The following is a 21,032-nucleotide window of genomic DNA, read 5'->3' as shown; positions in this document are numbered from 1 at the left end:
ACGTTTAATGTAAAGATGGGGGGAAAAAAACACGCTCGACAGACTTAATTGCAAACATTTTATTCAAGTCTATCAGCACACCAAAACATATCAAAAGCAGTTACAGAGAAGAATACGCTACTTATACAGATGACGTCATCAAACACGGCCGATCACTCGTACTGAGGAAGTGACGTCATGGTGAACTGAGGCAAAAGAAATGAAACCAATGTCCTCTTTTTATGGACCTGAATCCCAGCAATTTACTATCAGTGCACATTTTTCCTACTTCATCGCCACAAACATGGATCCAGCAGATTTTTACTTAATCTCATGTTATTTATCTTTAGAAATAAAACAATTGAAAGAGCAACAAGGTCTTTCTCTACTTGGAAGTCAGTATCTTTACACTTTCTGATAAAAGGATTTGAATCTCAACTGAGGCTTGTTTGTTTAAAGAGCCACATCCAAAGAAATAACTCCACCCACAAAAAAATCACTTACACACTAACACTAACAGGATACATTGCTATACCCAATTTTTCATGTAAACATGTTTCCCAGTTCGGAAAGTAAATGATCCACACCAAAGGATCCTCTATGAAGTTCAGCATGGCTGTCAGCTACATGAAATACAGAGAAAATAAATGATACACATGTTTGTTGAAATATTACTTTAGAAAAATCACACATAGTTGGTTCAATATATTAAACATGAACATAATGTGCTATAGAACTGTATTAAAGGGCTGGGACATTAAAAATATTCTGATTTCATTCACAGAGAAAAAGGCAAACCTGCAACACAAGTTCTTTAAAACAACAAATGTAACACTTCATTCCTCCAGGTCGAACATCTTAAGACTCAGACGTGACATTCTTTAAACAAATAGCATAGATGAGGATCACTTCCCAAATAAAGATGGAAAAAAGTGCGAAAAAACAACAACTCCTTAACAGATCACAGCCAAGCTACTTGAAAAGACAGCAGAGAATTCTATTCAACAGCTACACAAACAGCTGCTTCTTCGACAAAATGATGGAAAAATTATCGAATCACTGAAGGGAACTTAAATATATTATCAAAGAAACATGGTTAAACCAAAAGGAATGTCATGTTTGGTCCCATGTTAAATAGCCCTCTATGTGTCGACCTCTAGGTAGAAAAGGTTTTACGGGCTCTGTGGTTTATTCATAGTCACTAAGAGGCACCTCTGTAACTTCTAGGTGCTCAATAATGCTGGTTTATTTAATGTCTTGTGTTCTTATTTATGTTGTTGCATCTCCTATTGCTCAGCCTACAAAATAAAAGCTTTTCAGGTGATCGGGGTTTCAAATTGGAGAAGGAAAGAGAAAATACTTCACAGTGATATATTGATATAAATCAGCAGTAGGGCTGCTGGATCTAAAATCATATCTCACACACACACACACACACACACACACACACACACACACACTCACACACAAACACACACATGCAGCTTATCAGCATGTGCACTGCCCATGAAGTTGTGCACACAGACATACAGAAACATAAACACACACAACTTACTGAGGTTTACCCAGCAGATTAGATAAAAAGGTAGATCCCTGGCTCTCTCCACGTCTACTAGCTCCTCCTCCTCCAGTGGGATCCATCTGGTTCAGTTCAGCCTGATCCAGCATTTCAAAGTCCTCTCCATCCAAGTCTGTGTCCAACTCAGAGCTGGACTGCTTGTGGTAGCTGCGGTGGGACGCTGCCCTGGAGGAGCCCTCTTGGCGATGTGAAGCCGGAGGCCGAGGTTGCATCGCTCCGATCAGCGCTGCCTGAATCATGTTGCTTGCGATCACTCCGGCCAAGTTTCCTGTTAATTCAGAGGCGGGTGGCAGGCCGCTGTAAGACAGGTCTGCATCCAGATCCTCCTGGTCTGAGTACACATGAGAATCCACATCCAGCACTGAAGTCCGGTGACTAGTTAGCCCAGATGGACCCAGACTCGGCAGACCGATGCTCGTGTCGTCGTCGTCATCCATCAGCGTGATGTCAGGGTTGATGGAGGGGAAGTCTGCAAGATCTTGAGCGAAGGATTCCTCTGCGTCGCTGTGTCTGTCAAGATCTGCACGAAAACCACACAGCCAGTTGGTAAAAGGTTAAAACATGACAAAAAGAAATGTAAGAAGAAGTGTATCATGTGCACACTGACCCTCAGATCCCTCTGTCAGCGGGGTCTGGCCACGTGATAGGTTGAAGGTTCCATTATCAGTGTAGGACACCTCAGCATCAGAGTGCTCAGAGTCAGTAAGAGCAAGTTCCTTCGCAACAACAGCATCATCAAACTGGAAAACACAGCAGATTGAAAGAGTTCAGTGTTTCTGAAGTTTGTAAAAAAGTTTTTTAACTCATTGGCTGCCAGCACTTTGCATCAATTGATCTCGTTTGGTGGATTTTCTCCGACACTACAGGGATTTATCGGGGTTTTCCTTCTGTTCTTGAGCGATTGCAAGTTTCTTTGCTCAGAGCGACACAGTGTTTGCTCGTGGGGGCACACTGACATACTAAAAATTTGTTGCACTCAGTTAAATTCCATGATTAGAAGCCTGATTTTTACTGACAAACTCCGCCAGACTGACCCCCAGCCCTCCCCGTCAAAAAACGTAACATCTTCAAAGCTCTTCTGTAGCTACAAGATCACTGCAAATTTGATACCAGCAACATGTTTATTTTAAAAAATGATGGAAATATGTTGATTAAAACTGTTATAGTTGTAGAATGCTGAGAAAACACCTGGGACATTCCTCAGTTGGTAGCAGATAATAACATCATATTTGGTTAGAAGCTAGGTTCAGCACTTTGTAGAAAACTGTCATTAAATAGTCCCACAATGAAAAACAAATATGCTCCGAGTTTTACAGCTCTAACATATGAAACCAAATATGAATGACCTGCTGTCCACCATCAACAAGGTAGCCACTTCCAGTTGCAACTGAATAAAAAAACATGTATAAGTCAGAGAGCCTCCAGACTGACCGTTGGACAGAAAGCAGCCAACTCTTCCTCGCTGTCACTGAGTTCGCCTGACGCTGCACCGCGGATGGGCAACCGAAGAACTGCAAAGAAATTGGACAAACTTACTGAGCTGACTGCAGTCAGCTTTTAAGATGGAAGAGAGAAACTGAATTGCTCTGTATTGCTTACACTGATTGTTAATAGGCTTTGACATCATGTATCCACGAAGGCTGAAGTCCAGCCGCTGCAGGGCCGGCTCCATCTTCACGCTCACATGCTGAAAAACCCTGTGATAAGCTCCCAATGGGGCGAGGAGTGTAGCCATCACTAGAGAGAAGGAAAGGAATACAGTTATTAGTGAAGACGCAGAATAATATCTGTTCAGAACACATGATAGAACTAGAAATATCTTCAGCAGTTCCTGGGAAATCCTATTCCAAAAATGAGGCAGACAACACGATAACGTGATACCTCAGGCATGGAGGCATAATCAAAAAAGGATTCATTTGTTTCCTGTTTTGTTTCCTGATTTAGTTGGGAAATGAATTTTAAATCGCTTTTAGTGCAGTCATGCCTGCTTTACTGTGAGTCGAGCTGTAAGGTTAGGGAGCAGCAGGGAGGTGTCGTGTACAGAACGAGCAACAATGGAAGGCTTCAGACGCCCTGCTAGGGGATTAGCTTGCTATCAGGACGGCCTCCTCAGCTTTCTGCCAGGCTCCCCTCACTCCTCCTTAATGCTTGTCATCCTGGCTTTAATCACCTCACAGCGTGTAGACCCCGATACTGGGGCCCCGCAGATCTGGTTTCACCATGAATGCATTTTTAATCAGAACAGTTAGGATGAGGGCTGGGTCTGTATTTAGAACTGGTTCTGCTGGGACTCACCAGCAGAGTAAGACAGGACCAATCCAGGAATGTAGCATCCAATCATAGCCAAACCGGCGAACACGCTGCTGGTCAGGAAGCAAAACTGACAGAAGGAATAAACCACATTAATTAACAATGATCTCTGAGAAGGTGTGTGGGGTTTAGTTTGACAAGAAACAAGGATCACCTTACACAACATATGGATCATGCCTGGTTTTAACAACGTGTGTTCCCCACCTTGCCAGGATTTTGTTGTTTATACTGCAGGGCGCTGGACGCCAGGACTGCGGCGCTGACCCAGGCCTCAGCCATGTGGTGACACAGTTCCGGGACGCTGAGGATGCCAGGCTGCACCAGACCCCAGCTAGACAAATAAAAATTAAAAATACCACCGTTAGCTTACTTCTATTTACACTTCTGCCACTATTAGCATTATATTTGTAGAAATACTGATGTTAATGGACACAAACCTCTCCGATTCTGACTCGTCCAGTTTTTTGACTGAAAAGAGAGCCAAACATCCATCATGTAAAGAAGTACAACATATCATAATGACAAGTAGTATGAGTGTACATGCATGCAAAAACAACCTACAGTTAATGAGGAAGAATCACAACACTTTCCAGAGAGGAATTAAGAGATAAGGTCACAGCAGGACAGAATACAAACAGCCACATTTAGCACCTCTTATGCGTGGCCAGATCTTATTTCTCCAGGTATCGATGCAAACAAGGGCAGCCAGACCCGAAGCCAGCAGGAACAGCAGCCGCAGCGAGGTCAGGGCGAAGAACCTGGAAGGGTTAAAAAAAACAAAACAGCCAATCAGTAAACAGACAGTGACACTACTGCAAACCAAATCAACAGTTAAATGGAGAGCTTCTAACAGCGCATAGCTGGAGAGTGATGCTCTGTTTCCATGGTTACTCCAACCACTGAATGGGCCTGGCAGTCCACCGGGCCAGTGACACCCCCAGCAGGACAAAACATGTTTAATATGGAAAATAACATCAAATATTCACTCATTTGAAAATCCTGATTTGCGTCGGGGAGCCTGTGTGCCGCTGATGGTTGAACAGTGAACTTATCAGTAATCAGCTAACGCTAGCTAGCCAATCAATACTGTATTTGTTACATTTTAATATCAACAGTAAGTGTGTTCTGTACTTTACCCAACTGAGTAGTTTTGACTGTTTGTATAATGTATATAAACTTTCACATTAAACTGATATTTTGACTTGATTTTTATTTATCAAATGCTTGCACAAAGCTTTGAAATACATATTTTCCAATTAACCTCAATATAGCAAATAATTTCTTTTATTTGTGTAAAGTGAAGTGTGGAATAAAGAGTCCTCTCCATGTAATCACTGTATCTGAGGTGGTGACATGGATTTGTGTTCACTTAAATTAGCAACACTCCCATGGACCGGTTCAATGCAGCTCTGCTTTTGCATCACAAGACCTCAAAACTTGTTGACAACAACATTATTACAACATTCCGTCATTCATCCCTTCGAGATTAACCTGGAAAAGAATTTATTAGCTGATGGAGGTGCAATGGTATTTGGGTTAGCAGTGAAATTAAAGCGGGAGAATAAAGACAACCTCTGTGACCAGTTGTCACAGGACTTTCCCATTTTGCCTCCACTTCTCCACGAGACTTGCCAGTGTTACTCACTTCACACATTTAGGTTATGAATTCATCTCCTGAGGCAGAAACAACTCGACCCACTGAGTGTGAGCTGAGGCAGAGTTGAAAGAGAGACAGTGAACGGTCATGAATGTCCCGTAGAGCTGAATGTCTGAACTAGACAAGCAATTCTAGCCCATTTTCTCTGTGACCCGGGTCAGTGATCTGATCCATATAATAACATCTAGATCACCCCAACTCACTCTGATACTAACCTTTATCCTTTTGGATTTCTCTAAGCGCTTTTCAGTGCTTCTGTTTATGCATTCACTAAGTTTAGTTGACCTAATTTTAAAGATAGCACATATATATATGCTTTTCACAGCCACTTGCTTCACATATCACCTCACAGGCCTGCTATACTGTGAATTAACAGATGCGTGAATGCATCTTGACTTGTCAGTTGCAGAATTAATCAGTTTATTGGCACCACACCTTCAAGGAAAGGGTTTAGTCAGGAGGAACATTAGAGCAAAGGTACTGTTGTGTGTGTGTGTCTATAAATAGCTCCACTAGACGGCCATCTGCTGTCTTGATTTGACAGGTGAAACCTTTGCATTGCATTAAACACCACCTGTTTTTCCATGTCAACAAAACAGTCCCCGTGCGTTTTAAAATAAAAGCAAGATAGCAAGTTTGCAATCAAAATGCACAAAGCTGAAACTCACCAGAACACCACGTTGACAGCAGCGTAGAGGAGCAGACACAGGAGGGGTCTCTCCCAGACCAGCACGGACTGGAGGTAGGTCAGGACGGGCTCGTAGGGCCCCAACTTGGACTGAAGCACAGCTTTGACATCCCGCACCCGACCGTCTCTCTCGCTGGAGCATGGTCGACTTCGCAGGCATGCACCAGACCCTCGGTTGACCGAGGAATCGTCCCAGAGTGCGCCTTCCGTTACCCCGCTGTGCGCCATCTTAGCGTCTACCGTCGGTTCAGTAAAGCCTGCAGCGTGTCAACAACAACAGGACTGAGACAGGTAACCCGCTTGACAAGCGTCAGCCACAGGGTTACTTACGCTAACGGATTATCAAACTAGCAGCCACACACGCCAGCGTCGCATTTAGCGAGTTACGTTGAATATCTAATTATACTAGATTAGTATCAAACACGTTAAAAAAACAACAACAACGTGAAAACATTTTAAAGCGAGATGACACTCACCTAATCTGTCATTTTTGTGGGACGTTTCGCTTTCTACGAAAATTGACAATATGGCGTAGCCTGTTTTTCTGAATGTCCAACGGCCCAATCACAATCCACACAGTCGTGACGTCATGCTGCATTCAGGTAATGCAGGAAGTATTTAATAGTACAGTATTGACCGTCAACTCAGAGGGCCAATAAGACTGTTTAGCCGTGAAAACCTCGTTTAGGAAATCGTTTTATCGATATGTAGCTATGCATAATTTTTAATTTCATTTTTGATTACTCTTAAGCTGCTTTTTACAAGACAAATGAAGCTAAAAACTATCCATAGTTTTTTAAGATCAGCGTCCGATTGGTGCTGTCCTTCGGACAGACGACTACTGTACACCAAACGCAACAGTGCGGAAAAGACTCCCACGACTTTACAGCATTAGTTATGTATCTATTTATACTTAAAATTACAAATAGAATCGGGTTTACACGTTGTTGTGCGTTACAAATTAAGTATATGAGTACAAGTACAAAGTACAACAAGAACCAATGCAGTCAGAGACTGCAACATCCGGCGTCACCCCTGATTTCAAAATTTTACCCTTACCTACTTGCAGGATGCAGAAGACAGGGTTAGATGGAGGCAATAGATTCACTATGACGACCCCTGAAGGGAAAAGCCAAAAGGAACAGAAGACTAGACAAAAGAAGACGCTGACCTACTTAAATTGGTCAAAGATCAAAGCTAGTGCTCTGACCTATTTTCATAGATCAAAGCAGTAGCTTAGATCAAAGCAGTAGCTTAGATCAAAGCAGTAGCTTATATCAAAGCAGTAGCTTTGACCAAAGCAGTAGCTTTGATCTATGGTCTTACACTGGCCTTATCCCGCATCTTTCTATCATCCAGTTCCTGAGTGTACAAAAGTTGAAATTTGAACTTGACCTATTTTTCTCAAAGTCAAGGTCATAATCCCATTTTCATCCCCTTTGCCGTCCAAGTAATGTGCTTTTTGTTTCATCTTTCTATGATCTTTTTTTTTCATCTTTCTTTTTGTTTCATCTTTCTATACAATTTCCTCCGGGATTAATAAAGTATCTATCTATCTATCTATCTATCTATCTATCTATCTATCTATCTATCTATCTATCTATCTATCTATCTATCTATCTATCTATCTATCTATCTGCAGTGGTGGCAAAGATATTTGGTGGACTAATGGACGAACGGATGACCAACAACAACAACAATAATAATATACTGATAGTAATAATAATAAAATAATAATAATAATTATTTGCTGTGTCGTTGCGTGTTATGACACTCCATAGCAGTAGGTGGCGGTATAGGTCTTTATCAATGGTTTTGCAATCCACCAAAGACAAACAGAAGAAGTAGTTTTGAGCGTCACATCAGCACCAAGCGGGAAGGAGCGGGCTGGTGGGGATACGGTCTTAGCAGCAGTCCACCGTTCGTGTATCATTAAGCTAGCAAGTAGCTAGCGAGTTAATTGAATAAGGAGCAACAGAGACTCAAACATGCCGCGAGAAATCATAACTCTTCAACTCGGACAGTGTGGAAATCAAAGTAGGTGACAGAAAAGAGTAGTATCGTCTGATGCTATTCAGTGGGTGAACGTTAAGTTAGCTAGTTGAGATGGTCTGTGAAGCTACCGCTCTGTTTAGACGAGACCTAGCTTAACAGCTACAACGAAGTCTAGATAAAGTCAGTATAAATAGTTGCTATTAATTATTTTTAAAACATCCATGCTTTATAAAGCCCAATACGAGTTGACGTTAGCTAGCGCCGCAGGGTCATACAGGTAATGGGGTAATCTGATACAGCAGTAGGGCAACTAGGGGATGTGTATTGATGTTATTGTGTTGCTAATCTGTCCTCTTGGTCAACAGTCGGTTTTGAGTTTTGGAAGCAGCTGTGTGCGGAGCATGGCATCAGCCCGGAGGGGATTGTGGAGGAGTTTGCAACAGAAGGAACCGACAGGAAGGACGTGTTTTTCTACCAGGTATCCGTTTTAAGAACTGAATGCGTCACCTTCTTATTTTTCATACCACGATTTATCTTAGTTGTGCATTTTCTAGGAGATCATTCATTTCAAGTCAGTTTTTAATCCGGTGAGCTAAGAGTGCATCAACATGAAGCGCCACTAGGTGGAGGGATTGTAGTGTAAATTGAGGCTAAACGACACCGAGTCATAAATGACCTGTGGTTATCCATAAAACTCCACAGGCCGATGATGAGCACTACATCCCCCGCGCAGTTCTCCTGGATCTGGAGCCAAGGGTGATCCACTCCATCCTGAACTCGCCATACGCTAACCTGTACAACCCGGAGAACATCTACCTCTCTGAGCACGGTGGTGGTGCCGGCAACAACTGGGCCAGTGGATATTCACAGGTGATCACTTGAAACGATTTTCTGTTACCTCATGTCATTAATACCAGTTAAATTGACAAAGCATCTAAAATTTTCCTCTCAATTTTCTGCCTTTCCAGGGCAAAAAAATCCAAGAAGACATCTTTGACATCATCGACAGGGAGGCAGATGGCAGTGACAGTTTGGAGGCAAGTTTGCCATTTATCAAACACTGTCCCCAGGGCTGAATGTGATAGCTGTTTTAGCTGTGAGGAATTTTTTAAAACCGATTTAAAAGTCATTTGATATTCCTGAGTGTAGAAAAACCACATAGCATTCAACCTACCATCATACACTGCTCAAGAGACACTTGCAACCAAAGCCTGAGCTTTAAACAGCTGAGGGCAAAGTAAAAACAAAAAAAATTGTCGTCAGGGTCGAGTCAAAGAGTTCATTTGCGATAAAATCCATCGAAATAGAATTTTGTGTAAATCATTGACTGAAAGAGACAAAGTGGCCACACTTTATCTTTTTGTGGTCGGCCCGTATCCCTCTTTGGTTTTGTTCCTCCTTGTCATCTTCTGCCCCTTTATGGTTATTTTGCCTTTCATTGAGGTTGCGTTACGTTCCCTCGTGGTGATCGTGCATCACTTTGTGGTGGTTCTGTTCACTTTATGTTCGTTTTGTGGCTGTTTCGGCTGGTGCAGCTCAGGCGGCCTTTGGGTTTGTGCTCAGCTTATTCAGTATCTATAGTGTAAAAAGTATTGGTTCACACTCTTAATGTTTTCTGTGATAAAACTCATTAACATAAGTGAATTGGTTTTTAACATGTTCAAATTCTGTCACTTCCAACTTAAAAACACTTGATGCCCAGCCATGGCTCAGTATTATTCTTAGCTTTTTTTTTTTTAGGCTAAGAGGTGAACTTTCTTGAACTCCAAGCCGCCTGTGAAATAACACTCACATTTCCCCTCAAAGGTCTGCAATTTCTCTCACTCATTCACATTACAACCCCACATTATTATTTAGTGTGTGCATTCATGTGTGCATTGGATAAGAAGGTGGGCCAAGCTGCTGCGACTATGTGTATGTTGGCAGGGTGTGGTGTGTAGCATTTCTGGTGATAATAGCTGGGCGAGCGTAGAAGGCAGGTATTACTGGGCTGTCTTGGGGGGTAAGGAAGTCTATTTGCGAGGTGGGGCTACACTCCCATTTATATAACAGCCCAGAAAGAGCGGCATTTGCTCACCCACACATGCCCGGCTTTCTGCATCAGTAGGTTTTCTACACACGTGGCAGATTCTGTAGCTACAAATTTGAACCACAAGTAATAAGTAACTGTTTCATCTGTGTAGGGATTTGTTCTGTGTCATTCCATCGCTGGGGGGACTGGCTCAGGACTGGGATCTTACTTGCTGGAGAAACTCAACGACAGGTCCACAAACATTTTCATTTAAGCTGAAAGAATGACTGCAAAATGTGTTCACGTAGCATTTTTGACGTGAGTAATCTGTACTTTTCCTGACATCCAGGTACCCGAAGAAGCTGGTGCAGACATACTCGGTTTTTCCAAACCAGGACGAGATGAGCGATGTAGTGGTTCAGCCATACAACTCGCTGCTGACGCTGAAGAGGCTCACCCAGAACGCAGATTGCGTGGTGAGCAGTAGAAGCTCTCCTTCAATGGATGCTGATTAATCTCGTTGCACCTCTTTGAGGCCGCGGCTGAAAATAACCCAACAAAAAACACGCTAAAGGCAAAAAGCAACTCTGTAGAATCACTGTTCCTCCAAAGAGGACACTAAAATTATTTAACAGAAAAAAAAGCATTCAGTGGAATCGCCAGGAAAATTAGGAGATGTTTGTGTTTTTAATAAATTTGTCCTCATGTATTCCTAATGGCAGGGGTCAAAATGAAGCTAGTAAAGAGTAAACTGTTAATTAATTTTAGGTGGCCTCAAACTTGTTTTTTAAACTGTTTAAAGGAATGTTCCACTGGAGAAAATATCACAAATATGAAGACAGATCGTTGCTTCACCCTTTGCTGAAAACTGGTTTTCACTTGCCTTCTAAAGTCATGCCATTGTTAATGCAACAGCTTTTAAGCTTGTAGTTTAAGTTGCAATCGATATAAACTTTTTTGAGCACCCACATTAATAAAAGTGGAAAATAAATTTTTAATCAATTAAATAATCAATCTCTAATTTTGGTTTCCGTGTGATGATAATCTGTCTGCTGCTTCAGGGCATCTAGCAGACTAATGAAGACGTAAATGCTGTTCCGGCATCGCGAATAAGACTTATTAAATGTCTTAAATTGATGATTCTATTAGTCAGAGACGCTCTGATAGTCTAACAGGGTTTCTTCTTTAATAACTACTTCCTCCAGAGTCTTGCTTAAAGTCCACATGTTGATTAAATTAGCTGGAGGGCTAATAGGATCTGCCCAAGAATTGGTTCCCCTGTTGCAACTGTACAGAGTGTCTTTTATGTTCAGCCCTCCTAACAACAGCTCACTGTGTTGCTACTTATGAGGTTCCCTGACTGCATTATTATTGCAATATCCTCTCGCTCCCCCCTTTAACTGTAGCCGTGTGTTAACCTTCCTCGGTCTGTTGTGCTGGGGGGAATCTTCATTGTCCATTGTTCCTCTGTGTGTTTGCGTTGTGCGTCAGGTGGTGCTGGACAACACGGCTCTGAATCGCATCGCCACGGACCGCCTCCACATCCAGAACCCTTCGTTCTCCCAGATCAATCAGCTGGTGAGTGAAAGAGACGTCACGCTGTTTTAACGTCCTTCCTCCGCCTCCTGTTGTTCTCTCAACTCGTCAGTCAGCGGGTTTTATAGCCGCCGATGGCAGACTGCCTGTCTGTATTTAAACAGAGACAAACGTAAAGACAGACTGTACCAGACAAGCGCCAATCACTGCAAAAATGACTAGATTCATTCAAACTAGTTTGGCGAGTCAGTTGCACGTCAAACTGGATTTCAGCTTCCACTGACACGAGTTACACAAGACTGCACGCATTAAACGGTGTGTCGGCTCCCTTTAGGACGGTTACAGGTTTATACTTTACACGTGTTTGGCATAATGTGCGAGTCGGCTGCGTGTACGACATAGCTCAGCTAGGTGGAGAACAGACAACCAGTTTAATAAGCTATAACAGCGGATGAATTCATCTCCCGCCGTTCGTGCTGCTAGATGAGACGTCAGTCTGACAGTTGGGAAACTGCCAAAGAATCTGACAAATGTAAATCAAGAGCTCAGACCAGCGTGCAGAGATGTTTCCCCCTCCCCCCAGTTTCTTAGAAGAATCGTCTGACTTTTTTTGACCGTGTTGTAACGGCGACATTCAAGGATTCATGCAAAGTCACTGAGATGCAGTTGATTGTAATCAGTTTACTCTAAACTGATTTCACACTCGCAGGTTTCCACCATCATGTCTGCAAGCACAACGACCCTGCGCTACCCGGGCTACATGAACAACGACCTCATCGGCCTGATCGCGTCCCTCATCCCAACGCCCCGCCTCCACTTCCTCATGACTGGGTACACGCCACTTACCACCGACCAGTCGGTGAGTTCAGATCAGGGATAAAGCTGACGGAGGGAAAAGAACTGGATGCTAGATTGCCCCTATAGAAAACATTCGCTCTTTCAGGTCGCCAGTGTGAGGAAAACCACCGTGCTGGATGTCATGAGGAGGCTCCTGCAACCCAAGAACGTGATGGTGTCCACGGGAAGAGAGAGGCAGCCGAGCCACTGCTACATCGCCATCCTGAACATCATCCAGGGAGAGGTCGACCCCACGCAGGTGCGAACGCACAACGCCTTTTTCTTTTTTCTTTGTAACACATTTGGAAGGTTTTCACACTCATTTCACGTGACTGTAGGTGCACAAAAGCCTCCAAAGGATCCGGGAGCGTAAACTGGCCAGCTTCATCCCCTGGGGTCCTGCCAGCATCCAGGTGGCTCTGTCCAGGAAGTCCCCGTACCTCCCCTCGGCCCATCGGGTCAGCGGCCTGATGATGGCCAACCACACAAGCATCTCCTCTGTAAGTGCTCGTCTTTACTTTTTCTCCTCCATTGTTTAGCTCCACAGAGACCCGCGTCTGCCTCCTCTGAATTATTACTTGAGGACATATGTTGTCCTAAAAAAGAAGTCGAGCCGCCACAGCAGCAGTTTTGAGGGGAAGCCCACAAAAATGACATTTTGGATCAGCACGCCAAAACGGTTCCAAGAGAAACCAGGACAATTCCTCGAAGCTGTAGATGCTTATTTCCCTTCCTGTTGGTTTAAAATATGAACTGGGAAATTGAGCAAAAGATTTATTCTAAGATGGTTTAGAAAGCTCTCGGTTTTATTAGAATGCCTTAAAAAAAATATTATTCTTGATGCCGGGGGATAAATCATTCAAAGAATCATATCATAGTTTTGCATTTTCGTTTCCTTTTCCACAGCTGTTTGAACGGACGTGTCGGCAATACGACAAACTGCGTAAGCGCGAAGCCTTCTTGGAGCAGTTCCGCAAAGAGGACATATTCAAGGACAACTTCGACGAGCTGGACAACTCTCGTGAGGTGGTCCAGCAGCTGGTGAACGAGTACAGCGCCGCCACGAGGCCCGACTACATATCCTGGGGAACCCAAGAACAATGAACAGACTTTTGGTTTCATCTCTAAACCGCAAACCAATCTGCATACATGTTTATCTAGCTTGTTCCATCCGTTTTCGACATTTTGTCAGATGCAAAAGCCCCAAAATAGACGGGTATTTATTGACTGTTGGTAGCGTTTAATAGTCAAGTATATTTTTTGTCTCAGACGTTAAGAGGGACGAGTTATTACATTAATGAAAAAGCAAAGTGACACCATCTAACAGTACTTACCCACTAGTCCAGTGACGTGAAAGTCAGAGCACTCCTGGGAATCAATGCGTTTAGTACAAAACAATCAACAATGTAAATGTGTGTTAATAGGCCTTTCTTCCTTTTTCCATTACTCAGCTTTTCCCCTTTGTTTTTTTTTTGTCCAATGAAAGAACCTGTTGCTTCGTTTCAGACTATTTTTATACCGAGTAATTTACCTTCTTTTGTGCAGCGGATGGTTAAACAATAAATAGCGATCGCCTTGGATATTTGGATTAGAATGTGTTGCATGTTTAATTGCAGGTTCTTCCATCCCGAACACGTCTTGTCTGTTGCTGCACATCGCTCCTTCTGCCTCCACTGCAATCAAACTAGAATGTTGAGTTGACGTTGGACTGAAGCCAAAAACAATAAAAAAAAGTTATCTGCCGCATGCATGGCATTGATGTTTGAACACTGGCCACCTACAATTCAAAGTTTGCACAGATGAATGTGGTGTGTGTGTGTGTGTGTGCGTGAGGGTAGGTTTGCGTTTACCTCTGCTTGTAAATATACTTTACAGCCGGTTCTCTGTTGTCCCTTTTTGAATATACTGCTTTTGTGTTGCTTTGTTTTGGACCTGTTGGAAATGAATAAAAGACATTTTTCAGTTATTTTTGTATTTATTCTTTAGTTACTTAAAGGTCACTTTACTTCATTATCAAATAAAACCACATCAAAAGATAAAACACTTCTTACTCTACCTGGAGCTCCTGTGCAGCGGCGGCCGATCCGTCTAACCTGGTGAAGCCTCATTACCGCAGGGGAACGTGAAACACTTAGTGACGCTAAGCGCTAGTCACTAGTGAAGGCCCAAGAATGCACTATGATGGTGAAAGAGTGTCGCATGCAGAGTCCAAACAAAAAGAGCAGAGAGGAAATGTGGTAAAATGGTGTTGTTTTTTTATTAATTACGTACAGTATTTATAGTTTTTATTGCACTTCCAAGTTAGTTCATAACAAACAAATAGTGCAATTTACTATACACACATTACATAAAAAGGTACCATGCAGCATACAAACAAGCTTAATACAATGCAACAACATCCGCAGTTTGGTTTTTCTTTTTCTTTTCATGGAGCTCAGAGCTGCCTGCAGCTGCAGTAGAAAAAACAAAGACCTGCTTTTGAACAGGAGACGGCTGACTGTGCAGTGACACGACAAGGCCTTTCACGGTGAGAGATTTTTTAATCTTGAGGCTGGTTATTGCGTGGGGTTGTGTTGCAGACAGTATTCAAACCATATTTACAAGGCCTGTGTTGTGTTGTCAGATTTCCTAAAAAAGGTCATCAACTGCATTAAAGTTGTACATAGGCGAGAGGATGTCTGTGTCTCTGAGACGTATTTCAAGTTTCAAGAAAGATGAATAAACGTTAGAAAAGTCAAATATGAATGGAGGGCGGCGGATGAGAGAGAGAGGAGGAGGGTGGGGGGTATGCTTTGGGATATTTTTCTCATAAAAGCTTATGTTTTTAAAAAAAAACATCTTTGGTCCATGCGCAAAAACCCGTGACTTGGCAAAAACTTTGGCTTTACAAGAATAATGGGAGAAACACAAAGAAGGAGCTACACAGGATTTACACATTTGATCTGCTTTAAGGAGCCGAGCCAAAAGCACTCATGGGTCCCAGGGGGGGGTCATATATATATATATATAAAAAACATAACACCTGGGTCTGCATTTAAGACATAAAGGAAGAGTAAAAAATAGCATAAATAATACTACAAAAGCCTGATCAAAAAGATTTTGGACAGCCGGGGGAACTGCGTTGTGATCCGTGTCTCCTCTGGGGCAGTCGTGTCTACAATAAGTTTAACTTCTATCTATATACAAATACAAAAAGAAAAAAAAAAAAAACTAGATCAGACACGCCCTTTCTATTCAGCGTACAAAGGCTGACTTAGCGTGCTGACATAAGCAAAATGATCAGTCAAGTGTTAACCAAATTTTTTTTTTTTTTTTTTTTCGTGTCGAGGATTACAGCCAAGACGAGCAGCGTGACGGGAGGACGCGTCAGAGCATCAGGTGGAAAACCAAGTAGGAACGGCTCGAACAAAAAAAAAAAAAAAAAAAAATCCTTTATGCGAAACGCAGTCCACTCAAATCCTGAGTGTCAACCAGGAAACGGTTTTTACTCTTGATCAAACAGACACACACACACACACACACACACACACACACACACACACACACACACACACACACACACACAGACGTTCTCATACGGTTAATCCCATAGGTGAGGGTCTATACTGAGCTCGGAGCTCGCCATCTGTTTCCAGTTCCAGGTTCGCAATGCCTCGCTGCATCAACAGTTCCAGGTAATGCAAGCCTGGCAGGGGCCTTAGGAAAACTGACCGTCTCTGAACGTGTCAGCGTAAGGGCACATGAGCGAGTGTGTGTGTGTGTGTGTGTGTGTTTGTGTGTGTTCTCAACACTATTCCAGCCATGTATGAAAAGACAACGGCAACAGAAATATGGCACGCTTGGAGAAAGAGAGTAGTGTTTCACCTCCGTGGAGCGACGACCGCAGCTTATCGTTGCCAAGTCCTAAAGCTTCCGATGTTGCAAGGCCATCGCCAACGTCTCACATTGTCTAGGGGGGGGTGGGGTGGTGGAGTGGGGGGAGAAGGGGTGAGGCGGGTGGTGTTGCCATGTAGGGTAACAGAGGTGGTTGCGAGACAGGATGGGGTGGAGGGTGTGTGACGGCTCATCAGCGACCGCATTGGTTTCTGTGGGTTTCTGGCCTCACTTGCAAAACAGAACCCCTTGCCTTCCCCGTGTTGCTCCAGGCTCTCTTTCCCCCCTCCTGCCACCCCCACCTCACCCCCACCTCCCCTACTCCAGCGCCAGTTCCTTCAGCTGGAAAGCTCAGCGAGGGTTTATTTTCACGGATGGGAGTGAAAACAGCGCTCTCTTTGTTTTGGCTGCCGTGCCATTCCCAGTGGGGGAGGCGTGGTGTCCCGAGGACTTGGGTTGGGCCTCACAGGGGCCACACGGAGGAGGACGTTGGCGGCTGAGGGGGGTGGGGTTGGTTGGGGTGTTGGGAGTCCCTTTCAAACGGGGTGCGAGGGCAGCTCCAGCAGGGCGGGTGTCAGTGTGGAGGTCAGGTGATGGAATCCCACGTCTGTGCTTTCGGCGATGGTGGGATCCGGGACTTCGCCGGCCCCCTTCCCTCGCTGACGATGGATGGCACTGAAGTAGGCGTTCATCAGCTGCATGATCTCAGTCAGCTGTGACAGAAAGGACAGAACCAGTAAGAACAGGAGGTCAAACTGGTGGCAGTCTGAGTGTCGGGCTGGCGCGGTGACAGGAGGGCGGAGAGAGATGATGTCATTCCACTACTAGAAAAACTAGACCCTCCAGAAGTCGACGATGACACACACACACACACACACGCCTCGATCAGAAAAGGCTTTACGTGCGTGTGAAAGCTTTCTCACTTTGACATATTTTGTTCAGCAGCTGCTGCAGGAAAAAAAAAAAAAGGTTCATCTCCTTCCCTATAAAACCCATTTTAACATGGAAACAAACTGGAGAGCTTCGACTTGCACCTCGCAACTTCCTGCTCCGCGGATCAAATCCCTGCAAGGTCTTGTCAGTGCAATACCAGGTCCAGAATTTGTTCTTTAATTTGTGATAACAGAGGGGGTTTTTGTTTCCCTGTGTGGGAAGATGCAAGAAAATCTGCCAACTGAAAGGAAAGATTTGTTCTCTAGTAATAAAAAAAAATACATAAAAAAACTGTTTTGAAAGTACACGTTTCTTAGAAATATCTCCCATTGCTTTAACCAACCATCCATTCATTTCTACGTTAATACGACTCACGCCCAACAACAGTTTAATGCCAGGAAGTTGGACTTTTTGCTGGTTAGGATGGGTCGGACAGTCAGGGCAGGTCGTGTCCTCGCTGTTTAAATTAAATTAATAAATGCTTTTAAAGTGAATCGTAGCGCTGGAGGGAAGGGGGCGGGGGGTTATCATGAGCAGACAGTGTGCTTCTTTCATTGCATGGTGATAAGGCTGCTTGCCCCCCCCCCCCACGCTGGATGCAATCTGCTGTAAACCTGAGCGTGGTGTGTCTGCCGCGGTACCTTGGTGGTTTCAAACAGCAGATCCCGATCTCCAGCTGTGATCTTGAAGGTGTTGCTATCGGAAACGCCGTAGGAACAGATCTGGCCGTAAGGAAAGGACTCCAAGGCCTCGGCCTCCCCCTGCCGATAGAGAGACACGGCCGTAGCAGCGACGCCCAGCCACAACTTCTGGGAAAAGCTTCCTGTCGAACTCTGGATAGGAGGAAAAAAACGAAAAACGTCAGGAATAGGAAGTCATTTTCAGGAAGTTTATATGAAATTCAAACACTCACAATATAAAAATCCACTTCGTAAAGAGTGCATCCGAAGCCCGACCACTGGCGTGCGATGGTGAGGTAGGCGGCCATGCTGTCCCTGCAGCTGTAGCCGGCCAGGCCTTTCCAACGCTCCAGGATGGATCCCATGACGGCCGCCGCCTCCTCCTTCAGGCGGGACCGCAGTCGCAGGTCCTGCTCCACCTTCTGTTTGTGCGCCGCCGTGGCCGTGTGGTTCCACAGCGTCCCCGCCAGGAGCCCCGAGGGGAAGCGCTGCGTGGCCGGGCAGCCCTGAGCCGCCACCGGACACGGAGGTAAGGTTTGGGGTGCGGAGAGGGACACGAGGATGCGAGCCTCTAGCATGTGACCGGGGAAGAGTTCATCCAGAGGAGGGCAGGGGGCGTGCGTGCTGAAGTCCCCCATCAGGCACTGCAGCCTCAGGGCGGCTAGGGCCTGCAGGTCCTCCTCACACGCTGGAAGCTGGCCGCGTACCACCATCTCATGGCACTGCAGATCCAAAACCCGAGCCAGGACAAGCAGGGAGAGACCGAACGAGGAAAGACAAGAAGGTACAACTTGTCAGTAACAGCTTCATTCCTGCCATCAATCCCTTCTTACCCCCGCCCTGTTTTATTTTGTCCCATAACTCTTTTATAGGAATCCTCAGGAAAAATGTTCTAATGAAGCCAGAGCTGGCTGCCTTTTGCCCCCAAAAACACAAGCCAGTGCTCTTACTCATACTTTTTTTTTTTTAATGCAGTGGGTTTTACTACAACCACTGCCCATAGGAGATTATTTATTGTTAAGCAATAACATAATAAACCGATGAAATGTCAGGAATGAATCATTGGAGGATGATAAATGATCTGAATATATATTTTTATTCTTTTTTTCATTACGGGCACTGAAAAGGTCGCTCTTTGAGGAGGACGTACCCTCTGGATGACTTACCTGCTCGAAGAGGAGGAGATACTCAACGCTGTCCACTGATATGCTGTCGGCATCCAACAGGCAGTAGAGTTTGAAGCACAGTTTCCACTGGGATTTAGACTCTGACTCTTTGGCGGAGAAACTGAACAGAAAAGGGAGGGGGGGGGGGGACATATACTAATATTTACAAATGGTATACCGGGAATATTAAGCCTGGATGTTAATATGTTACACGTTTCTGTCTTGATATTGTGGGGGGACACGGACGCCCGCGCTGGTATAAAACAAAAAAACCCCAAAACAGATCCCTTTTTATTTCAGCTTTATCGTTTCAGCCTCCAACGACCCAAATGACATCAGTTTCACCTTGGATACCTCCGTTGACAGGAAATAGAGACACAAAGTCCAGTTTCCCAGCAGGGTGTCGTGTTTGACCAACGAGATGAGGCAAGGTCAACATTTATCAAGGATACTGGATAACATTCAGCATGGGAGTCGGACCGGCGAAGATAAATATACAGTCCGCTGGCTCGGTTCACATTCATCCAACGAGTGACAAATAGCTGCCAGACATAGAGAGGGTGCTGATAGGACGCCCGTCTGCCTGTTTTTTGTTGTGTCTGACTTCCTCCTGGTGTCTGTCTGCTCTGTTTTACGAGGGGAGGGGGGTGAAGACATTCACAAACCTGGTTAAGACGTCTGCTATCAGCGTGCTGCCCGCCACTGGCTGCTCCCACAATGCATTCTGCTGATAGAGGGCAAACGTGTTTTTGCTGTCTTGCAGGCCGAGTTTCTCCTGCATCCTCCTCACCACCTGGGAAGGGGTAAAGAAAAGAGCGTTACTAAGGCACCTGGGTATGTAATATATAATAATAAGAGTGGAAGAACTGATTAGTATGACTTATTAGGACAGGATGGTTTGAACTTTTGAGAAAAGTTGTGCCACAAAGTTGAAGACAGATTTTTTTTTTTTTTCCGTTTGTTTTTGGCCAAACCTCGTTGGCAGTCGTGTGAGAACTGATGTAGAGCTGGCAGGATCCGGGCCCGGGGTAGTGTACGGTACACAACATCTCCTCTCGGTTCATCAGCATCTGGATCTCCTCCCAGGATGGCACACACTCCCTGCACTTGGTTTTCTCCAGTGCCTCGCTGATGAATGACGCATAGTTATCCATCTCAGACTCGGGGCTTTGGCTCTGGATTCTGAATCAAAGGGTGACAGGGAGGAGGGTGGGTATTTACCACATATGCGTGCACACTTTTTAGAATTGTTACGCGTTTGCCAGCAAAATCAGAATGTTAGATGCGTAAGCGGGAGAATTTGTTAATGCTCCCTGATGCGAATTAAAGCTTGAAAAGTGATTACGCTTATGATTACTGTGCGTCACCCCCCCTTTGATTCCAATGGGCTCTTTATTTTCCTTGGGGTTGGCAACGCTTGAAAGTCAATGAGGTGAAGAATGACAAATGTTCTCGCTTTTAGCTCTTCGGCTCTTAAAAGCCTCGACGTCCCTCAATCCTTCAAAGAAAAAGGAAAATGGCAAAGAAAACATGTTTGACTTTGGGTAGAGCACGAAACAGGAAAAGGTGTTTCCGCTCCTGTGAACCAGGGTGACCTGCCACTTCCTCCCGACGGAGTGTCCAGTAGTGTTAGGTGTGTGTGTGTGTGTGTGTGTGTGTGTGTTGTTGTTGTTGTGGTGGAAGTTACACACAAGCGATGGACAACGACGCTCCAGCTGGAGCCTGAAGTTTAAACGCGGACATTTTACAGAGCAGTAAAGGTGTGAAGTACAAATGGGTGGACGTATG

General features: G+C 44.5%; 3 protein-coding genes across 4 annotated transcripts in view; 1 reads left to right on the top strand and 2 right to left on the bottom strand.

Annotated features, from left to right (window-relative positions):
* Positions 1-50: 50 nt before the first annotated feature.
* retreg3 (reticulophagy regulator family member 3) lies at positions 51-6,752 on the bottom strand. Its single transcript, XM_068335939.1, has 10 exons — positions 6,690-6,752; positions 6,194-6,470; positions 4,520-4,626; positions 4,306-4,336; positions 4,073-4,199; positions 3,854-3,938; positions 3,158-3,295; positions 2,990-3,069; positions 2,166-2,298; positions 51-2,078 (listed from the first exon to the last, which is right to left on the bottom strand). Exons 2-10 carry the CDS (start codon positions 6,439-6,441, stop codon positions 1,531-1,533), a joined length of 1,497 nt encoding a protein of 498 aa, XP_068192040.1. The 5' UTR covers positions 6,442-6,470; positions 6,690-6,752; the 3' UTR covers positions 51-1,530.
* Positions 6,753-8,088: 1,336 nt separating this feature from the next.
* tubg1 (tubulin, gamma 1) lies at positions 8,089-14,547 on the top strand. Its single transcript, XM_068335940.1, has 11 exons — positions 8,089-8,250; positions 8,574-8,686; positions 8,911-9,078; positions 9,177-9,245; positions 10,392-10,471; positions 10,569-10,695; positions 11,711-11,797; positions 12,465-12,614; positions 12,699-12,851; positions 12,931-13,092; positions 13,499-14,547. Exons 1-11 carry the CDS (start codon positions 8,202-8,204, stop codon positions 13,694-13,696), a joined length of 1,356 nt encoding a protein of 451 aa, XP_068192041.1. The 5' UTR covers positions 8,089-8,201; the 3' UTR covers positions 13,697-14,547.
* Positions 14,548-14,830: 283 nt separating this feature from the next.
* plekhh3 (pleckstrin homology, MyTH4 and FERM domain containing H3) overlaps positions 14,831-21,032 on the bottom strand; it is a 29,049-nt gene continuing 22,847 nt past the window's right edge. For both annotated transcript variants that reach the window (XM_068335937.1, XM_068335938.1), the window contains 6 exons: positions 20,219-20,426; positions 19,910-20,037; positions 19,245-19,365; positions 18,312-18,800; positions 18,040-18,231; positions 14,831-17,178 (listed from right to left, as the gene is read on the bottom strand). In XM_068335937.1, the coding sequence (XP_068192038.1) occupies positions 17,002-17,178; positions 18,040-18,231; positions 18,312-18,800; positions 19,245-19,365; positions 19,910-20,037; positions 20,219-20,426 (1,315 nt within the window). In that variant the 3' untranslated portion in view covers positions 14,831-17,001. The remainder of the gene's footprint in view (positions 17,179-18,039; positions 18,232-18,311; positions 18,801-19,244; positions 19,366-19,909; positions 20,038-20,218; positions 20,427-21,032) is intronic.

Source organism: Antennarius striatus, chromosome 16 (assembly GCF_040054535.1).
Source record: "Antennarius striatus isolate MH-2024 chromosome 16, ASM4005453v1, whole genome shotgun sequence".
Lineage (NCBI taxonomy): Eukaryota > Metazoa > Chordata > Actinopteri > Lophiiformes > Antennariidae > Antennarius > Antennarius striatus.
This window is presented reverse-complemented; position numbering and strand designations above follow the sequence as displayed.